This window comes from Chiroxiphia lanceolata, chromosome 21 (genome assembly GCF_009829145.1).
Source record: "Chiroxiphia lanceolata isolate bChiLan1 chromosome 21, bChiLan1.pri, whole genome shotgun sequence".
Lineage (NCBI taxonomy): Eukaryota > Metazoa > Chordata > Aves > Passeriformes > Pipridae > Chiroxiphia > Chiroxiphia lanceolata.
In genome coordinates, this window is record NC_045657.1 from 9,227,434 (window position 1) to 9,251,926 (window position 24,493).

The 24,493-nt window shown below is 48.5% G+C and overlaps 1 protein-coding gene across 1 annotated transcript in view; it reads right to left on the minus strand.

The window, feature by feature from the left end:
- Window positions 1-24,493, minus strand: part of CACNA1B (calcium voltage-gated channel subunit alpha1 B) — a 308,761-nt gene that overhangs the window by 42,117 nt on the left and 242,151 nt on the right. Inside the window, 9 exon segments of the mRNA XM_032708038.1 lie at window positions 1,152-1,268; window positions 7,003-7,008; window positions 12,229-12,312; window positions 12,471-12,581; window positions 13,642-13,806; window positions 15,435-15,636; window positions 16,674-16,811; window positions 17,933-18,093; window positions 20,282-20,378. Coding sequence (XP_032563929.1) covers window positions 1,152-1,268; window positions 7,003-7,008; window positions 12,229-12,312; window positions 12,471-12,581; window positions 13,642-13,806; window positions 15,435-15,636; window positions 16,674-16,811; window positions 17,933-18,093; window positions 20,282-20,378 — 1,081 coding nt within the window.

The window sequence follows — 24,493 nt, forward strand, 5'->3', positions numbered from 1 at the left end:
GGACAATGCCCTCCCTTGCCTGGCCGGTGCTGATGCCCCCATGATGCCCTTGACGTCCCCCAGGGGCAAAACCTGAAGGAACCCTGGGGCAAAAGGCTGATGTGGTTTCTGCTGGACACCTTTGCACAAGGATCAAAGACTGAGAGCTCAGCTGTGGGGGACAGACAGACAGACAAACAGCTGCCCAGGCAGTGCAGGAGTGTCCCATCTCCATTTCAGGGCAGCTCTCTGCACACACCCTTGGAAAGGGCCAGGGCTGAGCCCCTCTGCCAAGATCCAGCCAAGGCTACACAGTCCAAGGACACTCTGCTGAGTGGGAACATCTGCCTGGCAGGAACTGGAGCTCTGCCCTTGTGTTAGAGCCCGGTATCAGTCTTGATTTCACGTTATATGTTCTCCTCTCTGCCCTCCAATACCTGAGCAAGCCCCATAACCAGAGTTAAAGCCCAAAACGATGCAGAAACAGGCTGCAAAACAAAAATAACCAGCTTTGGGGCGTGTGGGCTCTTATTTAGGTGTGGAAAAGAGCTGGCTCACAGCTAAGCACGGGCTGAGCAGTGCTCTGCTGTAAGGCAGCTGGTTTAGGGTCACTTGGAGCAGAAGTCGCCCCTGGGCCTCAGCGTGCTGAGTCTTGCTGGAAGGGAAGGGAAACCAGGCCAAGCAACTGCCTGCACTTCAGAACAAAACCTCATCTTTTTAAAATCCTCCACATCATCAAAGCCCAGCCCTGCGTTCTGCAGCTCCCCAGATTGTGTCACCAAACCCCAGTGGTTTGAGGTTTGCCACCTTCTACCACACCCAAATCCTGGTGAAAGCAATTTGACCTCCCACTTGCTGCAGGCAAATAACAGTCACCAGGGCACCACTTCCTTATGCAAATGCTTGAGCATCAAGGCTTTGCCACGGGGATTTTGGGGTGGTTTCAAGGGCAACCTGAGCTCTGTGCACCCACTGGAATCTGCACCAGCAGCCTTTTGGACTCATCTTCCAAAATGCAGCGTTCAGGGGCTGGTCGGTGCTACCCAGTTTGCTTCCCTGCAGAATTAATATTCCTGTGATGGAATGGTGGTGCAGAGGGAATTCCCTCTGTGTGATCCCCAGCGGAGGATGCTGCGGATGCGCCAAGCGCGACCCACGTCTCTCAAACTCACCTTAAAGGACTGCACGAATGTCCAGAGCAGGATTCGGATGGTGTAGCCCTGGCGGAGGAGCTTGATGAGTCTGGCTGCCCTGAAGAGCCTCAGGAAGCTGAGGTTGATGAAGTTGTCCTGCGGAAAGTAAAGGTTTTGTGTCCTTCAGAAATTAACGCGCTCGGAAACCACAGCCCGCGAAAAAAGAAATTAAAATTACCAGCTTCACGATCTAAGCAGCAAATCGGCCACCAGAAAACCTTCCAAAAGAAACATTCGTCAGTGCAGATCACTCCACATGCAGCAAGAATGAGAAAATCCCTCTCCACAAGAGCCCTCCCCTCTGCTACTGGGTCAATGACAGAAAAGACCCTTTCACGCTGTCCATGGAGGTCAGATTTGCTTTGAGAAAGGCAGATTTTTCTCCCCCATAAAGACTCGGGGAGAGGGAATGGTGCCATAGTTTCATTTTGTAAGGAATGAGGTTGTTTGGACGTCTTGGTCAGCTCTGAACCGAACTTAAGCCAAGACAGGCGTGTACAGCCTGTAATGTAACAAAGAAAGGCATTGTCCAGTGAAGATTGAAACATCCTCGAAGGAATGAGGATGTTTGCCAACCTGCAGGTTTTGGATCTGTTTATACAGAGAGTAACTGGACAGGTTCATCAAAGAGAAAGGGCACCAGAAAGACTTGTTTGGGAGATGGATCAATGGCAGCGAGTCAACTGGGGAGGTTGAGCTTTCAACAGCAGGAGGATGCCTTAGGAACCTGCTGGATTTTCAAATTGCCATTAAATGTGCCTTTGCAGGTGGATCAAAGAACTGCTGGAGACAGATTCAGATTTCCATTTGTTTTGGATGATTCCTCCCCACCCCTCACCCATCTTTTTTTTTTTTTTTTTCTTTCCTTCAGGGAAAAGAGGTTTCTTGCCCCAATGAGCTAATCTAGAGAGGGTTCTTTCCAAAAGAAAACATGCAAAAGCCAGATCCCTCTTGCCCTCCTATTTGAAGGAGATAAAAAAAATATTGCCCCTTTCCATACTGATCCCAATTCACTTATTTGTGAATCTCTGTTCACAGCCACTTATTTTGACTGAGTGAGCTAAAGAGAGAAAGCATCCCACTTTAAACTAGCAAGCAGTGGAGCAGAAAATATAATCATAAGGAGCTCTTGTTGGTAAAGATGAGCAAAAATAGTATTTCCCTTGTATTATTGTTTTACCAGGAGACACCCAGTCACATTGAACTGACCCACGTTTCTTGCTCGTTTGGCTACAGAGCTCATGCTGAAATTGGGGGGCTTGTTGGATCTATTCATTTCTTTAAATGCCAGCTCAGTTTTGGGGCCATTAGCATTGCATTCCACCAATCCCATCAAAGAGTCCAAGAAATCAGTCTCAGGCATGCACTCGGTTTCTCTCAGGTTAAAAACACAAGCAGCTCAGAGTTAGGCACAGACCGTCAATCAGACTCAGTCCTCAAATAAAGAGAAAAGAGAAAAGCACAGGTATGTTCCATGAAAGAGCAGGACAACACTGAGCTCATTCCAGTCAGCAACAGAACCAGCTCTGGCAGGCAAAGCACAAGCAGGATTCCCCTGGGTTGTTGGGGGGCAGGAGAACAGGCACTCGGGATGGAACGCTTGTCTCGGAGCATCAGCTCAGCTTTGTTTCACTCATGGCTTACCTTCCCTTCACCACATTCCAGCTGGACTCACCTTGGCACGAAAGGGCTTGTGGGGCAGAGCTGGCACTCAGCTGGATAAGGAGGTGCCATCACTAAGCTGGTCCCTGTCCCCCTGTTCCCCCTGCGGGGCTGAGGAGCTCCACAGGGCAAGGCAGAGCTTTAACCCAGAGCCTGTTTGAACCATGTCCTCCCAACGGTGGGAACGAGACCAGACCTTATGTGGCATTCACAGCACTTTCAGGCCTGGAAGGCTGACAGAGTTTACACTTCAGAGCAATGCTCAAGCCAGACCTTTCCTGTGCTCCAGCCTTATGCTCTTCTGAGGAGCACACTGACAGTGTCTGCGGGATCCATCTCTCCCCTGACCCTGCTGTCCCTCCCTCTTCCCACATTCCTGCAGCTTAACAGCAAGAACGTTGTCTTGCTCAGACTTTGCTGCAGCCTCATAATCAGGGCTGACAGGATGCTCAACATCTGCTTTGGGCTGGGCTGCCTGAGAGGTTGTGCTGAGCACAGGCTGTGCTTTACACATGGGAAACGGGGATAAATGGGAAAGGGGTTCAAAACGGTGTAATGCCTGTAATGCCCCATTCCCTGGGATTTGGAGGGACAAACAGTCCGTACAATTTTTATTCCCCAGCCTCTAAGCCTCCCTCTTTGACTCCTGCAGTTCCTAAAGCGCGGTGGGATCCCTCACAACCCAGGCAAATCCCCCGTCCCCGACGCCGGGACGGTTCGAAGGACAGTTCTCTGCTGTGGGGAGGCCAAATTGCACCCGCTGGGGGTGGGTGGGAGGGCTCTGCGTGTGCCACCCCCAGCACACCACGGAGAAAACCCGTCCTTCGACACCTCAGCCCTCCGGGCAGGAGTTAGAGTCACATGCAGCTGAAGGGGAAACTCCACAGTGCGATATTTCTCGGGTACAACAGTGCTTTGCATCGATTCTCCCCCCAACTCAGCCACCCCTGGGATGTGTCACATGATTATCCAGGTCATTCTTCCCGGGTTTTTTGGTTGCTTTCCTGTTGCACAGATGCTCACGGCTGTTTGGTCCCCACAAGAGGCACCAGAGCTTTGGGATGGTATGATCCACCTGACAGCTCCAAAATTATGTTTGGAAAAGCATTTCCCCCTGGCCTGGCCCTGTTTTCCTAAAAGAGGAAGGTCTGGTACTGAAGGTATCCAGTCACCAGCCAGGGCCTGGGCACTGCCACCACTTCCACCACAGGAGCTCAGATGAGTGATAAATCCCTGAACAAACTGCAAAGCAGGAGGGAAACAGGGAGAACAGACATCATGGATAATGAACTGGCCTTGATTGCTGTTCCACCATGGGCAGCCTCATCTTTTACCCTTTCTTTTCATAGAATCACAATTTGGTTTGGGTTGGAAGGGACCTTAAAGCTCCTCTCATTCCACCCCCTGCCATGGGCAGGGACACCTTCCACTAGCCCGGGTTGCTCCAAGCCCCATCCAACCTGGCCTTGGACACTTCCAGAGATCCAGGGGCAGCCACAGCTTCTCTGGGCAACTTGGGCCAGGGCCAGGCCACCCTCACTGTAAAAAACTTCTTCCCAATATCCCATCTATCCCTGCCCTCTGGCTGTGGGAAGCCATTCCCTCTTGTGCTGTGATTCCAGGATCTTGTCCCCAGTCCCTCTCCAGCTCTCCTGGAGCCCCTTTAGGCCCTGGGAGGGGCTCTCAGCTCTCCCTGGAGCCTTCTCTTCCCCAGGTGAGCACCCCCAGCTCTCCCAGCCTGGCTTCAGAGCAGAGGGGCTCCAGCCCTTCTTGACCTCCTCTGGGCTCGAGCAGCTCCACATCCTTCTTCTGTTGGGAGCCCCGGAGTTTTCCATATGGAAAAGGACAGAAGCCATGAAGAGCAGGGTATGCAGCCATCGCCTGGGGCTGTTCCTCCAGCACCCTCAGCAGCAGAATGATCTGCCCAGCACAGGAGCTGTGCCCACTGTCCCCAGGGATGCAGAAAGAGCTGCTGGAAGAGGCATCTGACCAAGGCAAAAATGGGATCGCTCAGGAAGCTTTAGCATTTCTCTTCATCTGGCATCGACAAGAATTAACTTATTCTGTTGAGGAACTACTGTTGAGGAAGTGGCCTTGTTCCCATTTAAATGACCATGGTGTTGCCAGAAGTGTTCCCGAACCTTGCACAGGGTCCTGGCTTCCTCTGAAGCTCAGGGAATCCATTGCTGATTTTAGGAGGATTTCTTAAGATTTTTGCCACACTCGTCTGTGCCTTGTGGACTCTGCCATTGCAGTTACATCATATCATCATTCCATCCTGAGCCTGGAATGCTGGAAGAATGATTTTCTGTGTGTGATGCCCAGATCTCTCCTCGTTCCCTGCTTCACAGAATATCCTGAGTTGGAAGGACCCACAAGGATCATCCAGTCCAGCTCTGCACAGACACCCCAACAATCCCACCCTGTCCCTCAGAGTGTTGTCCAAACCCTCCTGGAGCTCTGGCAGCCTTGGGGCTGTGCCCACTGCCCTGGGGAGCCTGGGCAGTGCCCAACCACCCCCTGAGGGAAGAACCTTTTCCTGAGATCCAACCTGAGCCTGCCCTGACACAGCTCCAGCCATTCCCTGGGTCCTGTCACTGCTCACAGAGAGCAGGGGTTGGAGCTGCCCCTCTTGAAGAAGCTGCAGCCCCTGGTGAGCTCTGATTTCAGTCTCCTCCAGCCTTCCCTTGAACTTTGGAGCTCCTGCTGCACTCACTGCAGTGTCCCAGCAGCAGCAGTGGAAGGAAGAAAACATCTCAGGAGGACAATGTGGTTCTCCAAAGACCTCACTGGGATGCCAGGTGATGGAAGGAGCCTGGACTTTTCTCTATGAAACAGCATCTGCATCCCTATCAAACAGCAGGGTGAACTTTGAAATCCTTCACCCGAACGTGGACCAAAATTTGGCCAAATGGAGATAAACTGGTTTTTTTCCAGTATATTTTCACAGCTGATGCCAGAGCACTTTTCTGTGCTGCCTGGGCCAGGGGTGCAGCAGATGACATCTCCAAAGACATCCTCACTGCTGCCACACATCTGTAGCACTTCCAGCCACCACAGAAATTCCCTTCTTGGCTCACACTGGGCAAATTTTCACTCACACATTGTCATTTTCTCCTTTGCTACTTCCTAGGAAATCCCCCCTGTGACCCTCCAGGAACAGTCATGGAGCTTCTGTGCAGCCTGGCATGAAGATTCACCCTGATTTGTGTCTTAACAGCAACTGTGCAGCAGGAAATGCAGATGTTACAGATCCAAGAGCTGTTGTCAGGTGGCCAAGCAAGGATTTTTGATAAGCTTATGGTCTCCTTTGTGTTATTAACCATAGCCAAGATAATTAAAAATGAGGGGAAAAAATATATATATTTAGATTGCATTTTTCTTTATTCATTCTCTTTTGCTTAATTTATGATTTTCAAAGAAAAAAGGTCAGGATTTCCAAAGGCATCTTTGGAATCAGGCACTAAATTCCCAGTGGAATGTGGCTCCTGGTACTTTTCAGCTCTGTTCATAACACAATTTATGCTTTAACTTGAGATGTTTGGTTTTGCAGCCCAGGGACTCTGTGTCCAAAATAATTCTACGGGCTGGTATCACAGGGAATTTTCCAAGTGAAGATAATTTTTTTCTATCATTTCAATCATTTCTCTTTTGATTTGAGGGCAGCAAGTCTGCCATCACTTCAGAATGTTTCTGCCTTGTAATACTGGGTTTTTTGGCAGAAAGCATCTTGTTCAAAAGAAACCAAACCCACTTTCCAAGAGCTGAATTTGGTGCCACCGGTTTTAAAGTGAAGCATTTCCCAGCCAGCCAATCTTCTCCTCTCCAGCCCATCCAGGAGCATCATTCCCTCCTAATCATCCCATCCCGTTTCCCATGGAAATAAGGCAAGTGGGAGTCTCCCCTTTAGCAAAGTGGGGGGGAACAGAGAGCAGAGCTATTGGTAACTGGGTTTGCCTCATGTCACCAATTAGCCCAGGGAAGGAGGTGCAGAAAGAAGCCGGTTTGGGGCAGTGCTGCAGTGAGGCTTTTTCACCAGTGCAATCGGAAATCTCATCAAAAGAAAACTCAAAAAAACCCAAACCAAACAACTTATCGAATCAAAAGAAAAACGAGAGAAAATAAAAGCAGAGGCTTGAAAGAATTGTTTAAATTCAATGAAACCAACCGTGTCCTATATGTGATGTTTTCATGGATGGATATTGGCAAGAGTTATTTACAAATTTAGGGTTTTTTTTGTTTTGAGCAGCAGGTGCACAACATACAGACGGAGACATGGTTTTCGCATTGTATGTTGATTGGATGGCGTGATTTCAGCAGGTAGATTAAGGAAAATAAAGAACAAAACAGGGAAACAAAAAGAGAAAATGAGTAATCAGGACAAGCAAAAAAGGAAACTCTGAAAAATTTCATTGAGGGAAAAGAAACTGTCAGGTATTGGGGGAGGGGGGTGTTATTTTATGGGAATTATATAAAGAAAAAATGCTTCAAACCAAAAACAGGTTCTGAGATCCTAAAGGTAACACACACAGTGCAGTAGTGATTTGCATTTCAGTTTGTAATGCAAATTGGGAGACAATTCACAAACACTTCTCAAGAGGTTTTTTTTTTTATATTTCCAGGCATAGAAATAGATGTCAGTTTGCCAGACTCCCACTCTGGATGTGTCCACAAGGACACCTTCTCCTTAAAGCCACCTATTTTCCCTCGATTACTGAGAGGGTCAAAAAACTGACATTCACTTTTTTTTTTGCCTAAGGAAATAAAAAAAAATGTATATATATTCCACTACAATCACAAAGTAAATTACATATGGCATGACTACAAAATTGAAACAAAGCAATTCATCAACACATTTCTTTTCCTTTTGTCTTTACTTTTCCGTGGGTTAAAGGTACCGATGCAGCAAGGCTGGTGGAAGCCAAGTCTCTCAAGAGACAACCCCCTCGCCCCAGGTGAGCGGGTTTATTTACCTTGGAGAACATTTATAGCTGGAAAATACAGTCATGGGAAAAAAATAACAGTGTTTTATGAGCCTGATCTCGGGGTGACACCTGGAAAACCTAGAAGACACCTAGATCTCCAAGGGAGCTGGGAGGGCTCCAGGGGCAGGACAGATGGAGGCTGATGGGGTCATGTTGTGGCTGCCACATGGACCTCCCAGATGAGGAAATCCCATGGGATGGGTGACAAGAGGGCTGGATGCACAGGGAGGGACTGACAGGGGCTGCCACCCAACTCTGCCCGTAGTGCCCATCAGCTGAGGAGGTGGGATAGTTTTAGTCTAGGCCTTCCTGAGACCAGCTTGTAACCAGGCAATTACCCTATATTCCCAGTGTTCCATGCTATTCTTTACATAAACAGAGGTATAAATAAGAAGGAGAGAGAAGGCTCTGCCCTCTTCTCTTCCTGTGGATCTGAAGGCACAGGTTCTCTGCTGTCGGTCCTGCTCGTGTGAGGGAGTGAGGCCTAGTGAGGCCTACTGAGACCTAGTGAGGCCTAGTGAGGCCTAGTGAGCCTAGTGAGGCCTAGTGAGGCCTAGTAAGGCCTAGTGAGGCCTTGTAGGCCTTGGGAGGCAGAGGGTCCTGGCGGTTGTTTGGCGCAATTCTGCTCTCTCAAGGAGAGTAGTAAGATTTTCTTTTGCTAGTTTTTATTGATTGTGCATACCTGCTTCGGGTTTCTTTTGTGTTTTTGTCCCTTTTCCCTTCCCCTTTTAGGGGGATTGTTTGGGATTCTTTTTTGTACATACATAATATTTTAACTGTATATAACTGCAATATATGTAAATATATATATATATTAATATAGTTCTGCTATTCTGGGTTTTTTCATAGTTTTTTCTCTCTCACTCTTTGCCGGAGGCTTTTCGCTGGGTCTTGGGAACTTGGTGGGGAGCCAGGTCCAACTCTAACAGGAGGGCAGATGGAGAAGAGGGAACTCTAAGCTGAGGACACAGCTCGGGGTCGTGAGGAGTCAAGACCTGTTCTCCTCTCTGGTTATTCTCCACTCCATGATGGAGCTGCTGCACCCCTGGGCACACCCTGAGGAAGGTGAAAAAAGCATCAGCTGTGGCACTTTGTGCAGAGCAGATGCTCATCCCCAGCCTAAAGTTACTACTCTGCTTTACCTGGGAATATAAAGAGGTTGGGAATACAAAGAGAGGGTGGGCAGAGGCCCTGGGATGAAAGGTTGAAGGCCACACACCAGGGCTGTGTTCTGGGAATGAGGCATCCACTGGTCCTCCCTTCAGTCCCTACTGTCTGCAAACACCATGTTCTCATCACTGCTTCAGGCTTTTCAGCCCTTTTATACATTTTTAATTGGATTAAATTGTATTTAGGTATGAACAAATTTAGCAAATTGTTTAACAGATATTACAGAGATGGTTTAAAGTGTAGCTCTGCCAGAATATACCTTCATATATTTTGCTGCCACTTTGCAGGCAGCAGAAAGGTCCTGGCATTGCCAGACGGGTGTGGGACCCCTTGGGTTACCCCTACTGTGTTTTGGGTCAGAATACCCCTAACTGCAGCCTATCATGGAGCCAACAACATGGCATAGCAGCAGAGTGCTGGATCCTTCTGCCTGTTTTCTATCCTCAGGACTGGAAAGGGGAGAAACATAAAATCACAGAACGGTTTATGTTAAAAGGGACCTTAAAGCTCATCTCGTTCCGCTCCTGCCACGGGCAGGGACACATCCCACAAGGCCCATCCAACCTGGCCTGGAGGCCAGGAAGGCTCGTGGTGGCAGTGGAGACCCTGGTACAGGAGCACCTCCACCCCGTGGCACTGGCTGAAGCAGAACAAACTGTTCCACGAGAGGCCTCCTGACAGCTGCCATTATTTGCTGCCCCTGTTAATTCTGTCAGAAATGGGATTTTTGGAGCACCACCGGGGTAGCTAAGCAGTGGTGCAGAGACCTGTGCATCAGGGTCACCTTGAAGCAAACTAAGCCTCCTGAGTACGATGCCTTTGAGCCCTCAGCCCGCTGGGATGGATGTGGAAGGGGGTGCTGGTGGGGATGGCAGCGCTGCTGCAGCTGGGGCTGCAGAGACCTCAGGGAGGAGCTGTGTGAAAGGAGTGTTGAAAAGCAAGTCTAGCAAGAAAGTGGGAGGGGGGAATGACCCCTGGGCACTCTCTGTCTGCAGGGAAAAGCCTGTGGGTAGGAGGCATGATGGCTACATGGAAATCAGAGAATCAGAGAATCAGAGAAGCTTTTAGGTTGGAAAAGATCTCTGAGATCATCAAGTCCCCAGCACTGCCAAGGCCACCTCTAAACCATGTCCCCAAGTGCCACACAGCTTTTAAATCCCTTCAGGGATGGGGACTCCACCACAGCCCTGGGCAGCTTGTGCCAGTGCCTGGCCACTCTTTTCATGAAGAAATTGTTCCTAACATCCAACTTAAACCTCTCCTGGTGCAACTTGAGGCTGTTTCCTCTTGTCCTGTCAGTTGGTACTTGGGAGAAGAGACTGACCCCACCTGGCTGCTGTAGAAGGGGAATGTTTAGAGAGAGCAGAGCTCAAACAGGTCTGTAGACACAGCCAGAGGACCAAGAGATCAGGGGCTGGAGTGGTACTGGGCTTTTCTATTAAAGAGATGTTTGTGATCAGCTTCACAGTGCCAGGGGAAGGTGTCAACCTGCATAAGAAAGTCCTCTCTAATGTTTGACTTAAAGGCTCTGGCTACTCATAAACCAAAAACCTCTTCCAACTGGAAGGAGAATGGAAAGGCATACAGGTGCTTGGGAGTTTGACCCTATTGGAGTTAGACTGGTTTTAGGGCTAATTCACACTCCAAATTGCTGCTGCCTTCAATGCTGGAAACCAGAGAAAGCCCTTTGGAGGGGAGGGGTGATGCCATCAAATCCAGTGATGCCTCACAGCCCAACCTGATCAGTCCACAGCCAACTTTCCAGATGCCAGACACCCTCCCTGAGGCCATCCTGTGGGAGCTGGAGGGAGAGGCAGTGGCCTGTTAACTGAGCAGGGAATGGGCAACAGCAACGGCTGCAAAACAGCTCCACAATGAGGGGTTTAAGAAGCTTGGTGTTGTGAAGGAGACACCTTCCTGAAGGAGAAGACACCAATCTCAGAGAGAGCAGAGGCTCCTCACCCTGTGTGAGCTGCCTGTGCTGCTTCCTCCCAGGAAAAGTGGCCAAAGGAGGGTGGAGGACAAGTGGCAGTGTCTGTTCGTGGCTCATTCATGAATCTTTGCACAAGTTTTCAAACCACAGCAAAAGTTTGGCAAGAAAACATCCCATGGCAGAGGGAGTGGAAGCATCCAGTGCCTTCCCAGAGCACTCAGAGAGGTGGCACTCAGACCTTGGGTTTGTTCTGAGTAATTTAAACCTGGCTGCACTGAAAACAAAAGGTAATTCAAAGCCTAGGAGAGGATTCACCAGCTGGTAAATGAACACTTGTATGGGGAGTAAAACTTGGGGGTTTGTGTGGTTTTTGGTATGCAGGGTAGGTTAAAATGTGTTTTGTTAGGAGCAGTGATACAGTCTTCACCACCATCTGTAAAGAAGCCTGGGGAGCACAATTCTTAGCACATACAAAACAGATCTATCAGCAAATCCCAGGAGACTGAGAGAAAAAAAGTTATGGTAAAGTTCAAATTCATCACATACAGATACAACATGCACTGGGAGAGGAGAGGAGCAGTTTATAAATTGGATAATGTCAGGGTGTCATGGCTGGAGTCAGATATTTGCTGCCCTTCTGGAAAAATCCTTTAGAATTTAATAATTTAATGGCAAGTTGTGTGATCTACTGGGCTCGTTAGCAGGGAGACAGCTGTCCCTGTAGGGCTGGCCAGAAATCCTACGGGAAAGTTGTTTGGTTATTAATTTTAATCTGTTTATTTAATTAATTGTTTCTTAATGACCCCACAGAGATTTGTGCACGTGACAGAAACACCAGCCCAGCCTGTGTGGGCTCTCCATTCCCATCACTTCTCACCCTCACCCTGCCCACGGCCGGGCAGGAGCCCCAGGGGACACGAGGGGGTGTGTGTGCCCTGCAAAGCACCTCACACCATAACACAGCAGAGCCCTTTTGGGCTTTCCCCTCTATTAAATTCAACAGGATTTTTCCATTAATAGGCAAAAAAATGGCCCGGGGACAGATTTGCTGAACGAGAAAGAGCTGCTTCCTGGCAGAGGCAGCGGCACTGTCGTTCTCATCAGAGCCTTTCACAAGAGCCTTTGGGGCAGGCAGCTGTGCTCAGCTCCCTGGAAAGAGCAGAGCTGATGGAAAAACAGGCTGCCAGGTCACCCAAGGACATCCCAAATCCCAGAGGCAGCTCCAGGGAATCAGGCTGGTAGGGAGAAGGTGCAATGTCTTTGACAGGGCCCAGCTTTGTTTATGAACGGAGCGAACGGGACTTACCGCGATCTCGGTTACTAAAATATCAGTAATACTTCCCAACACTGTGACAAAATCAAAGACATTCCAGGCATCTCGGAAATAATTCTGCCAAGTGAAAACACAAGGGGGGGGATAGAAGGATCCAGGGGTTATTTTCTTCCCTTTTTTTGGTTTTTTCTTGTTTGTTTTTAAATGCGCGTCACGAAATACGAGCATTCCGTGGGGAGGGGAAGCAGAGGAAGGTGAAGGAGGAAGGCACGTACCAGCACACCAAAGGCAATGATCTTCAGCACACATTCCATTGAAAACATGGATGTAAACACAATATTCAGGCATTTCAGCATTTCTTCATATGCTTCTGGAGCATCATAGAACTAAAGCAGGATGGAAGAAAAGCTGTTACCGGAAGATCAGGTACAGAATAAAACCTTTCCCAGCTGACTTGCCCGACTGCAAAACTCCTACTTGTTTTAGTGTTGGATTTTGCGCTCACTTCAAGCAAGATTTGGGGTTGCAAAAAGTTATTTATGTCCCTCCAGAAGGACACTCTTCCCTACGTACTGTCCCAGCTGGAGATATCCCCAACACTGGAGCTGCTGGAGGACATCCCCCTGTAAGCACAACATGGGCCAGGAGGGAGGAAGGGCATTTTCAAAACCAGAGGACAAGTGCAGCACTGTGTTTCATTCCAGAGGACCCTAAGAATAAGGTGACCTCATGACTGTGAAGATACTCTAAGATAGGCAAGGGAGAGGAGGGGACATCATCCACAGTGTGCCTCCACCCACATCTCCCTCCTGAGCACTGGGGATCACATCCCAGAGTTCTGAGCCTGTTGCAAAATTGAGCCATTTCATAGAATAACAGAATGGTTTGGGTTGGAAGGGACTTTAAAGTCCATCTCAATCCACCCCCTGCCATGGGCAGGGACACCTTCCACTAGCCCAGGTTGCTCCAAGCCCTGTCCAACCTGGCCTTGGACACTTCCAGGGATGGGGCAGCCACAGCTTCTTGGGGAATTCCATCCCAACCCTCATCACCCTCAAAGGGAAGAGTTTCTTCCCAATATCCCATCTAAATCTCTTGTCTTTCAGTTTGAATTTCCTTGGCATGACTGGATTTTGAGCAAGACGTGGCCCTGCTCTGCAGCAGGAAGCCCAGGCTGAGCTGGAGCTCAGGACCTGCAGAGCCCAGTTCCCACCCCACTGGAGGGGCTACAAGCCAAACCAACACCGTGCAGGGGAACATTCCCAGGATCCCATCACAGCTGAACCACCTCCCTTGGGAGACCAAAGGAATCCCACCAGGAATCTGAGGAGCGGTGTTACTCCTGATGATCCCCCCCAGATCCCAGGTCAAGAGTCCAAATCCTCTCCCTCCAACACCACAGTCAGCACCCAAAAACTGCCCAGGATTCAGTAAGATCCCACTGACCTTCATCATGAGGACGATGGTGTTGAGGGCGATCATGACCATGATAAAATACTCGAAGGGAGGGGACACCACGAATTTCCACATCTTGTACTGGAAGGATTGCTTGTTCTGGGGCATGTACCGGGTCAGGGGCTTGGCACTTATGGCAAAGTCTATACAGGCCCTCTACAAAACAGAAGTGGGGTGAAAAATGATGGAAAAAGAGCTGAGAGTCTCCATCCCTCGGGACATGGTTGGGAGAGCGAGCAGAGAATTCAGAGGGGGGTATTTCTAAGTGACTGTTCCTGTAAAATCCAGCACAGAATCCCCAAATCATGATAAATGTTGCTGGAATATTAAACCCCCCAACACCCCCATGGCCCACTGCAGGCCTAGGAGACCACCTTCCATCAGAGCCCAGCTCCTGGTAGGTCCCAATCCCTTCCCTAAGTGGTTTTAAATCCATGGGTTCACTTCAGAAAACACTGAATTCCTCCTGATGGGTAATTGTAGAAACAAGGGGATGTTATCTAAAGTGAAGATGTTATCTGTGGGTTTAAAAAGTTACTGTGAAACTCAGGTATGTTCTGACACCTGCACAGCTCAGAACATTTCATGAAATGTAGACTGAGCCCAACCAATGAATTAACCACCAAATAGCTCTGGGTGAACTCTTGCAGACCCCCTTTGTTGGTTACTTCTGTGCACATTATTAGGAATATAAAATGGCATTAAAAATTGGTTTCTACCCACAACAAGTGTTGATTCTGGAGGATTTTCTCCTAACTTTCCAATTTTCAAAGCCTTATATCACTGCAAAAATACTTTCTGCTCAGTTGAAAAATAACGTGGGCGAAGCATCCCTAAATATTCTGCTTTATTTTGGACTTTTTGGTCATGTGGACAAACGAGGAACTAATTAATAATTGAATAAAAAAGTCATCTCTTTTCATCAAAAATCAGGTTCCAGTTTCAAAATCCATGAAAAGAGATGGTTCTTTGCACAACAGGTCGTTGAGGCTGTGGGACCCCAGACAAAGGATGTTGCAGATGCTGAAAATCTGCTTGGGTTCAGAAGGAAACCAGATACATCCAGGGAAGGAAGATACACAGATGCCACTAACTAAATTAAAAACATGTCCAATTCAGGACATTCCTGAGCTGAAAACGATGGTATTTGCTGGAGATTTCAAGAAAAGCCTCACAGGGTCTTGCCTTGGTCTTACACTCTTCTCAAGGCACCTACTTTTGGGGGAAATCATCTCAGCCAGGCCCAAAGCCAGCCTGGGAAGAGGAGCTTTCTCTGGGGAGACAAAACAGTTGCAGTTTGGTTTCTAAAAGGCCACAGATTTGTCTCCTTTCACACCCAGATTCTTGAGCAAACATGGAAAGCAGGACTGGGTTTGGTCGGAAGGGACCTTAAAGCTCACCCAGTCCCACCCCTGCCACGGGCAGGGACACCTCCCACCAGCCCAGGTTGCTCCAAGCCCCATCCAACCTGGCCTTGGGCACTTCCAGGGATCCAGGGGCAGCCACAGTTTCTCTGGGCAACCTGTGCCAGTGCAGGTCCATGTTCTCTTTGCAGCAGAGGTGTGGCCCAAGGGGACACCTGACAGTGGTCACTCGGGGGCTTTCCCTGGCTTTGTTTCTGTGCAAAAGCTGACAGGCAGTCGTGTGTTTGGTCTCCACAGCACAAACCCTCAGATAACCACTGCTCTCCACCCCCCATGGCACAAGAGGGAGGAAGGAGGGGGCTTCCACTGCTGCTCTGAGCCCCCCCGGGTGCCAAATCTGCATTCCGAAGACGGGGGTACCTCGTTTTTCTCGAGGCTGCACTCTGACATCACTTTATCTCCTTGCTCTTGGAAGGTGATGATGATTAAAGCCACAAAGATGTTCACAAAGAAAAAAGGGAAGACAACAAAATACACCACGTAAAAGATGGACATTTCCATCCTGTAGCCAGGGCTGGGACCCTGCTCCTCGTAGGTGGCGTCCACCGAGTGCTTCAACACGCTGCAATCAAGGGCAGAGAGAGGAGAAAAGTCACCAAAAATCACTGTGAAGCACCTCAAAGTCACTCACTGGCCTTCACTCAACGTGGAAGGTTGTCCACATATGCTCAGGTCAAACCCCTTCCCAACTATATGGCTGGGAAGGAGTTTTCCTTGAGGATATTTTGACAGGAAACCCTTCCTGGTTTCACCCTGTGAAAACCAAAGCAATCACTGTGAAGCACCTCATGGTCACTCACTGGCCTTCACTCAACGTGGAGGGTTGTCCACATATGCTCAGGTCAAACCCCTTCCCATGTTTATGGCTGGGAAGATGTTTTCCTTGAGGATATTTTTACAGGAAACCCTTCCTGGTGTCACCATTCTGCAGAATGATGATTTGCTAAGTACAGATCCACTGATCCCCCCTGGCCAAGGGCAAGGATCCAGGGGGATCTGGCTTCCCTTCTCTGGTCAACAGGGGTGAAGGAAGAACGGGCAAAGAGAGGTATTGATGATGTCTGAGGAAGGGAACACAGTGAGGGACTGGAAAAGGGAGACTGGTGCTGGTTTGTTCTTTATTTTCACAGAATATGCTGAGTTGGAAGGGACCCACAAGGATGTTTTATGAAATAGTTGAACGTGGAGGACAGGGAAACCCTGATCACAAACTGCACTCCACGTGTCCCAGCAGCAAAGTGTGCCAAAATAAAGTCACATGCTGAGCAGCAAATATCATTTGGGGACTGTCATACTCTCAGCACAGGTCACAATACTTTTCCCCCCTCGTTTTCTTACATTTCCATGAGCAGCTTTACACCTGAGAAAGGTGGGTAAGACTAAAAGCCTGAAGCAAGCACTGAAAACTGCCTGAGAGTCAGAGGAACAGCGAGAAAAATACAGATTCACCCAATGCTGATTCACCCAGTGACCACACAAAGGAAGGAAAAGCTTAGCTGAGAAAAGCCTCTTCTCATTTCCCATTTCCAAGCCCCTCAGAGCTGTGGGAAGGTGCCTTGACCTCCCCAGTCACTGCCCCTGCCAGCCCTGGGTACTCACGTTGGCCACCCTTCCCCCGTGGACACGGTGAAGAGCGTGAGCAGAGCCCAGAGCACGTTGTCATAGTGGAACTCGTATTTTTTCCATTCCCTGGGCTGGGCCTCCACCTCATTCTTTTCATAATCGAGGTACTGACCCCTAAGAAAAAGAGAGATTCAGAGCAAATGAGGGAATTAAACCAAACCAGCCATTTCTTGAGAGTCACTGAGGAGCATTGAGAAGCCCCGGTGGCACAGGGATTAGAGACAAAGAGGCAGCCCCCCTAGGCTTGGGACAGAAGTCAAGGCCAATTTCTGAGCCATTTTCAGCCACAGGAACTGGATCTGAGGTCTAGAAATAAAAGAAATTGTAATCAAGGCATTCATCCATTCATTAGGCAAAGCCAGCAATTACCAGCTGGTCCCCAAATCGTGTGACCCCATAGAAAACTGGGCTGCTTGATAGGGAAAGGGCTCTGGTTCTTATTTCAAGGTTGGAACTAAACCCTAAAGGGGTCTTGTTTTAGGGGCCAAGGGACCTGGCATCTGGAGAGCTCCCCTCCAACCTACCCTTCTGTGTAATTTCACTTTCTTTCTATAATATATTTACATAATTCTAAATATATTTACATCATTCCAAGGAAGTGACAGCCCCCGTGACTGCCAGGATCCCACCAGGGACATGCCCTGCATGCACAAGGCAGCAGGAGAGGGATGGGCAGAGCTGGATGGTGCTGAGGATGTGCTTTGGGTGCCAAGAAAAAAGGCAAATGAGGAAGATGCACACTGAGGTAACACACCTTGAGCCTGCTGGAAGGGCAAGACATGACAGGGCTTTTAAGATGTTCAATCCCTTTTCTCACTAATTAGGAGCCCTTTGACTTCCTAAGCTTCTGATTATTTAGTCATTATGTTTTTCCAATTCCTAGGAGTTCTAAGGATCAAGGCAACAGGCGGAAAGAGGAGTCACACTGTCAAAAACCCTTCAACCTCTCCAAACCCCTTGATTTAAAAACCACCCCTAGACCTCCCTGGGAAGGAAGGTGACTCCCCTGCATCCTTAAGCATCTGGGGAAGCATTTGCTGGATCAGAGCCAGGAATGACACAGCTATTAAAGAAGGAAAAGGAGAATTCACCTCTAGGGTAACTGTGCTGTAGTGTTGCTCTCACTTACAGGAGACTCTTGGTGCTCAGCAGCTGATGCAGCTCTGGGACAACCTGGGGAGCTGCTGCTGGAGGAGGAAAGTTGGTGCCCACCCTGGCCCTGCCCCCAGCTGTACCTGCAGTCCTTCTCCAGCTCCTTGGACTCGTCAGTGCAGTAGAAGAATCTACCCTTGAAGAGCTGCACGGCAATGACGGCAAAAATGAACATGAAGAGCATGTAAACGATGAGGATGTTGAGGACGTTCTTCAGGGAGTTCACCACACAGTCAAAGACAGCCTGGGAGGGAGGAGAACGAGGTCAAGGGGTTGGGAGAGAGGAAGAGTGCATCCAACAGCTTGGCATCCATCTGAGCACACTTCGTACACTCGTGGAATCACTGGCTTGGGTTGGAAGGGACCTTAAAGATCACCCAGTGCCATGGGCAGGGACACCTACCACTAGCCCAGGTGGCTCCAAGCCCAGCCTGGCCTTGAACCCTTCCAGGGATGGGGCAGCCACAGCTTCTCTGGGAATTCTATCACAGGGAAGAATTCCATCCCAATATCCAACCTAAATCTCATCACCCAACCCACAACCCAGGGGTGGGTTCATGGAACTTGCCCACCAAGGGTTTGACCAAACAATAACTCCAGCTTCCTTCAGCTCCTTCTTTCTTGGCAAGTTTGGCTGTGCCACTGAATCTTCTGGGCTTGCCCATAAAATTTACAAAGACAATCACAGCTTGTTGAGATCAATATTTGCCCTAAACAAACATTCCCATGGCCACTTATGAAATGAAAACTGTACTTGTGTTTATTTTACTCACTTAGTACTGGATAAGTAAAAACTACTTGAATAATAAGGAAAATTTACCAGATACAAACCAAATGCTTTGAATAATATTTTTCTAAAGGACTGTCTCTCAAAATTAAGTGTGACTAACCCAGTCAGCACATGTCACTTCTGAACTCCCTGTAAAGAACTCCTCAAATACATTTATTACTGGTTATTAGTCCCTGCTGCACTGTTACAAGTAATCTGCAGTTTGATTTTAGTAGGAGAAGTTGGTCCTAATAATAGAAATGGAGTGGCCTTAGTGCCCAAGCTCAGGGTTTGTACAATACTGCTCCTGCTTCTAGGAATGGAAGGGAATAATTCCCAAAATTACACACCTGAAGCAACCCAGAAACCCTGAATTAAAACACTGGGAATATCTCTGATCAGCCCATTGATCTTGCTGATTGTTTCTCATGAGACCACATCCAGTAAAAAAAGAAAAAGAATTGAAATAATTTTGAAGACTTTTAATCTTAGAATTGTTTAGGTTGGAGAAGATCTCTTGGGATCATCGATCCTAACCATTAACCCAGCACTGCCAAGTGAGAGGCCCCAAATGGACCCAAGTTCACTTCAAAAACCACATAAACACAACTTCTGCTCCACAGAAAGATTTCTGAGTATTTCTTTAGAAATTAGAAAACCACGCTGTAAAATGGCTTGAAAATCAGACAGAAATCAATAAAAATCAAGTGTTCAGTGTCCTGCTGGAGGACTGAGCTACTGCTGACTTTTTTTTTTTTACCTCAGAGCTTTACATTTTAAATTTCTAACCAAATGAAGACCTTTTTCTGCATTGTCCAACATGAATGTTCCTTATCTTTTCAGAGACATTTAGTATGCATAAAATCAGAATTATTTCAACCTGAATAGTGGGCAAGGACAAAAGCAAACCTATAGAACAGCTGACCCTCATTTTGATGTGAAATCAGGAACTGTCAGACAAAAGCACCCACTGCTCTTCCCCCACCTCTAACAGAATATTCAGCAGGTATTCAAGAGTTCCCAAACCTCAGAAATTATTGAATTTTGTTAACTCCTTCTTTTCTCTGCTTCCAGGGAGTGGCTGTGCCTCAAAGGGTTGGTGAAATGGTGTTGAATGAGTAACCACGGGTCACTACGTTTATTTTAATTTGTGGCTTAGAGCTGTAGAGGTGAAAAAGCTCTAAAACCCTGCACTATGGATTATTTACCAGACAGGTGAACAGATTAAAACTCCTCACACAGCAATGGCATTTCTCTTTTGACAGCCCGTGGCAAATCTTGCAATATTCACGTTAAACTCTCCAGGGAAAGCCAAACATTCCAACCCCCATTTTCTCCCGTATCATTTCTGAGAGCATCCCACTTGTGAGCTGTAAATTAATTTACTTGAGGGGTGGGGTTTTTTTTTATTTCTTTTCTTTTTTTAGGAGTTTTATTTTCGCGTGGGTCCACAACAATTCGTAACATGGCCCACGATGTTTGCAACAGAAACAAAGTGTTTGACATTTGCTAAACATCTGCACAGCTATTTTTACCCATCTGGCAAAGGGATTAATTGCAACAAAATCAAAGGAGCAGAAATAACTTGTGTTGGGTCCATCGGCTCCTACTCAGAGCAGTCACAAAGCTCCAGAGAAGGAAAAATTGGGGGTTGTTTTCTAACCTTTAGCTTTGGCAGCCTCTTGATGGTTTTCAGAGGTCTGAGGACCCGCAGGACTCGCAGGGACTTGATGGTGTTGATGTCCTTGCCTTTGGTTCCTCTGCAAGGGAGAAGAGGCACAAGAACAACAATAATTTGGTCCTCAGGTCGCCAACCTGGATATTTGTAGGTTCCCAGTGTGGTTTTGGTGGTGGAACTGCTTTGCTTTGGGGGGTTTGGTAAAGGTTTGGGGTCCGTCCTCACCGTGGCTGCAGATGAGCCCCACCTGAGCCGTGTCCAGCAAAGCCATGGGCAGGACGTGGGCCTGGCACTGCTCCCCACAGGAGCCTCCTCTCCCCTCCCAGCTACTCACCGAGCACCCCCAGGATCTGGGGCCCTTCCTGCCCCGACTCCACACCCAGGCAACAGTTCCTGCTCCGGCCACCGGGAGAGGAGGCTCAGCACATCCATCCCAGCCCCAGGAGAAGGGACAAAGTCACGCTCGGCTCTCCTTCCTCCCGAGGGAGTGAGGCAGGAGGAGGTTTCTCCGTGCACTTCTCCAGCAGGAACATTGTGCCTGGACAAGCAGTGACCAGAGGGAACAGGAGCCTTCCAGGTGAGGGACAGAGCCTCGTCCTTGAGTGTCTCTTGGAAGACATGCTACCAAACCCATGCAGGAACATGTAATATTGCAGCATATTACATGCCTGGAACAGCGCCGGGGCAGCTTCCCACTTGGGCATGCAAGGGGCTGTAAGTCACAGCCTGGGTTTGGGTTTGGTTAAAACTGAGTGCAAGGCTTGAGAAGGTTCCCCTTGTTAACATCAAGAGGTTTTTAGGGGAAGGAAGGACAGAGTTCCTTTCCTCGTGCACTTCCAAAAATAAATAAATAAGAAAAGACACAGTGACATCTTCTTCCAACCCAACAGCAAAACAATGACAGTCCCCTTCGGTTCATATGAAGTGAAAAATGGGATGAAAGTCTGTCACAGGGTTTTATTCATGAGTGTGGGTTTGGGTCTGAGGCTGTACTGAGGTAACACAGGTGTGAATGAGGAACACGTGGAGCAGATGCTGGAACACCTATTCTATGCTTTCCCAGTTGGCTCCTTCTCCAAGAGGAAGGAAATAGAGGTACCAGTGACCCCAGAGACCCACAGGAGGTTTGTGAGGGCCTGCAGAGCTTCCCCCACCCTCTGGCCCCCAGCCCTCCACACTGTGCTCAGGGAGAAGCACCCAGAGTGCAGGAAACCACCCAGTTCCATGGCTGACTGACCTTGCTCAGCCCTGCAAAGTGTCTTTTTGCAATCAATCCACTGCCAGAAGGCTTAGAACTCACTGCTGACACTGGAACTCAATCCTAAACTGGACTGGAATCTACAACCCATCTCATCTCTCTCTTCTCTTCAATAACCAGGCCCTGCAGTTGTCCTGGAACACAGTAAGATACAGGAATGTTTGGAGGGCTCTGGGTTGGATCCCAATGACATCTTCCTTGAACACAAATTGCCTTTCCAAAGGATTTAATATAGGGGGAGAGGGGGAAAAGAATGGAGAAGTACCATCCTCTCCCCATCTCATCTTTCAGGGCTGCTTTAGGGCCATTCTAATCCATCCCAGGTGGATCCTGACTGCTGGCACAGCTGTAAATCCAGGTGATGGAGCTGATACTCAGGACTGATTTAATGCCACAAAATACCCATTATATATTTAAAAGAAATAATATTTAATTCTCATTACAAACCCTTCAATCTGTTCTAAATGAAGCAGGCACTGCCAACAGAGCTTTTCCTGGCTTTCTTGTCAGGTTTTGGCACAGCTGAAGGTCTGATTGGCTTGGCATATTTGCTTTCAGCTCCCCCAACTCCCAGCAAGTACCATCCCTGCTGTGGTCACTGTGTCACCACAGCTCACCTGGAGCTCACCTGCTCCAAGGGGGCTTTGTCTGAGCCTTGGCTGCAAAATCATTTGTTCATCCTCTCAAGGAGGACATTCAGTGGCAGGAGGGAAGTAGAAAGGGAAATAGGTTGTAGGGAAGGAGATCCCAGGAGATCCCAAAGGAGAGCTCACCTGGCCTGGCCAGCCTGTTCCCAGGGCTGATGGTCCCCCCATCCCCTTGGCTGCCCCTGCTGCTCCCTCCACCCTCTCCCCTCTGGAAGGCCAAGCAAATCCCTTACACTGCTCCACACTTCCCAGGATTTCCCTCCCTGAGGGAGGTGGGAGCTGAGGAAAGCAGAGAAGAGAGAAAGTGGGACAGTTAAAGGCCACGTTGGGGCAGGAGGAGGGAAAAAAAAGAGGTGGGATGCTCAGCCCAGAACTCTACTCATTCTCCATCATTGGTGGTCACGTTTCTGGTTTGCAGATTAACACACAGCCCCAAAAAAACAAACTTCAGCACTGCTCTCCTGGGCTCACCCAGAAGCTCCATGTGCTGTCTGCCACTGCTCCCAATTCCAGGAGACCTGGACACCTGCCCCACACTAATTAACAACTGCACTAATTAGGCCTCGTGGAAGGCGAAGTTTCAGACCAGAACTCGGCTCTGGTCTCACAGGGTTGGCCCCACTCCTGAAGGAACAACTCCCGTGGACTCAATATTTGGAGGGAGGTCAAAATATTTGTAGGTGGGTCAAACAGACCTTCTGGGGGCTCGTGGCTCCGTGGGGCAGAGCAAATCCTTGCTCCTGCTTTTCCCTGGCATGTTGGGGGGGGGGGTGGATGAGCACCCTGAGAGCTGGGAGGTGAAGGGCAGCCAGCTCCAGTCACACCCAATTCCTTCTGCCTCAGAGGAGGACACTCAGAAGGGCTGATTTCTCTTTCTCCATTCAGGCACTTAAGCAAATAAAGAGCGTGAGCCAATTAAATGTTAATGGGATTTCTGCTCTGAGCCATACAGAGAATCCTGAAAAACATCCTTATTTCTTGTCACAGGAAGGTTCCTGCTCCAGGAGAAAGCTTTTCCAATGTCCTGGTGCTCTGAACTGGAGGGATGCAAATTGCTTTTTAATTCAAAGGACACCCTGCAACTCTTTCAGCTTCTCAAATAAAAACCCTCAGGGTTGTTTTTGGTGTTTTTAAGAAGCCCCTCTACCAATATTGGGAGTTTTTTTCACTGCTTTAATACAAAGCCAGATGTCCAACAAAACAAAAGGTCCAAATGGAAGCAGGATTCAGTCAAAAGGTGTATCCAAGCACACATTTGACCTGAATATTCCTCACAACAAAAATAAATTGCTATGGAAGGGCAAGATCTCAGCTGACTGCAGAAAAACAACTACAAAATTCAGAAGAGCTGAATTTGGAAGAAGAACTGTAGAGGGTCACAGGATAAAGACAGACAGCAAACAGCAGCCTAGAGACTTAAAAAATAACAATAATAAAAGAATTCCATGAATATAAAAATTGCATTAGATCAATTTTACTTGCATTAGGCCAGTTCTGGGTGTTGTTTTTTTTTTCCTGTGGCAGTTTGCTGCTCGTTTATTTAAAACATTAAAAACATTTTAAAAGAGCTTCGCGAAGCCTTTTTTTTTTTTTTTTTCCCCTTCAATAAATCAAAAGAGCCTTTAAAAAATTGACGAGTCCTTTCAAATGGAAGCTCCCTGTTTCTGCTGCTGCTGCCAGCAGCTCTGATTTCACACCACATGGGCTTCTCGGAATCCTGGCATCAAAAATTCAGGGCAGGGCGGAGCCGCCGCCGCCTGTGAGTGCCCCAAAGCCCCAAGGCAGAGGGTGAATTCCTCCACTGAGGAGGAAAGGAGGTCACCCCGCTCTGCCACAAACACAAAGCCACCCTTTTCCTGCCTCTAAACGCTCTGCTTTCCTAGAGGGAAGAAAGAGTGGAGCACCTGATTCCCTGGATCACATCAAAGACCTTCCTTTGCATCCTTTCTGGGGCATCTCCGCTGTGGAGGAGCCCACCCAGCTCCTGCCCTGCTGGGATTGGGGTGGGAGATGACACAGCTCCGGCCCCAAAAGCAGACAGCAAAACTGCCACCTCCTTGCAGGGCATTAAATAGGACTTTTTGACCCCCTTCCTTTGCAAGTTGCCCCTTGCAGCCTCTCATAAAACTCTCCACACCCTGTTCTTTTATCAAAGGCTTTTCAGAGCTGGGTGGCATCGCTGAGTTGGTCCTGAAGCTCCCAGCAGTGCTGTTTGGAGGTGAAATCCTCCAAAAGAGAATAAACCTGCTCCTTTAAACCTAATTACTAAGATTTCCAGGAATTGCAACTCCC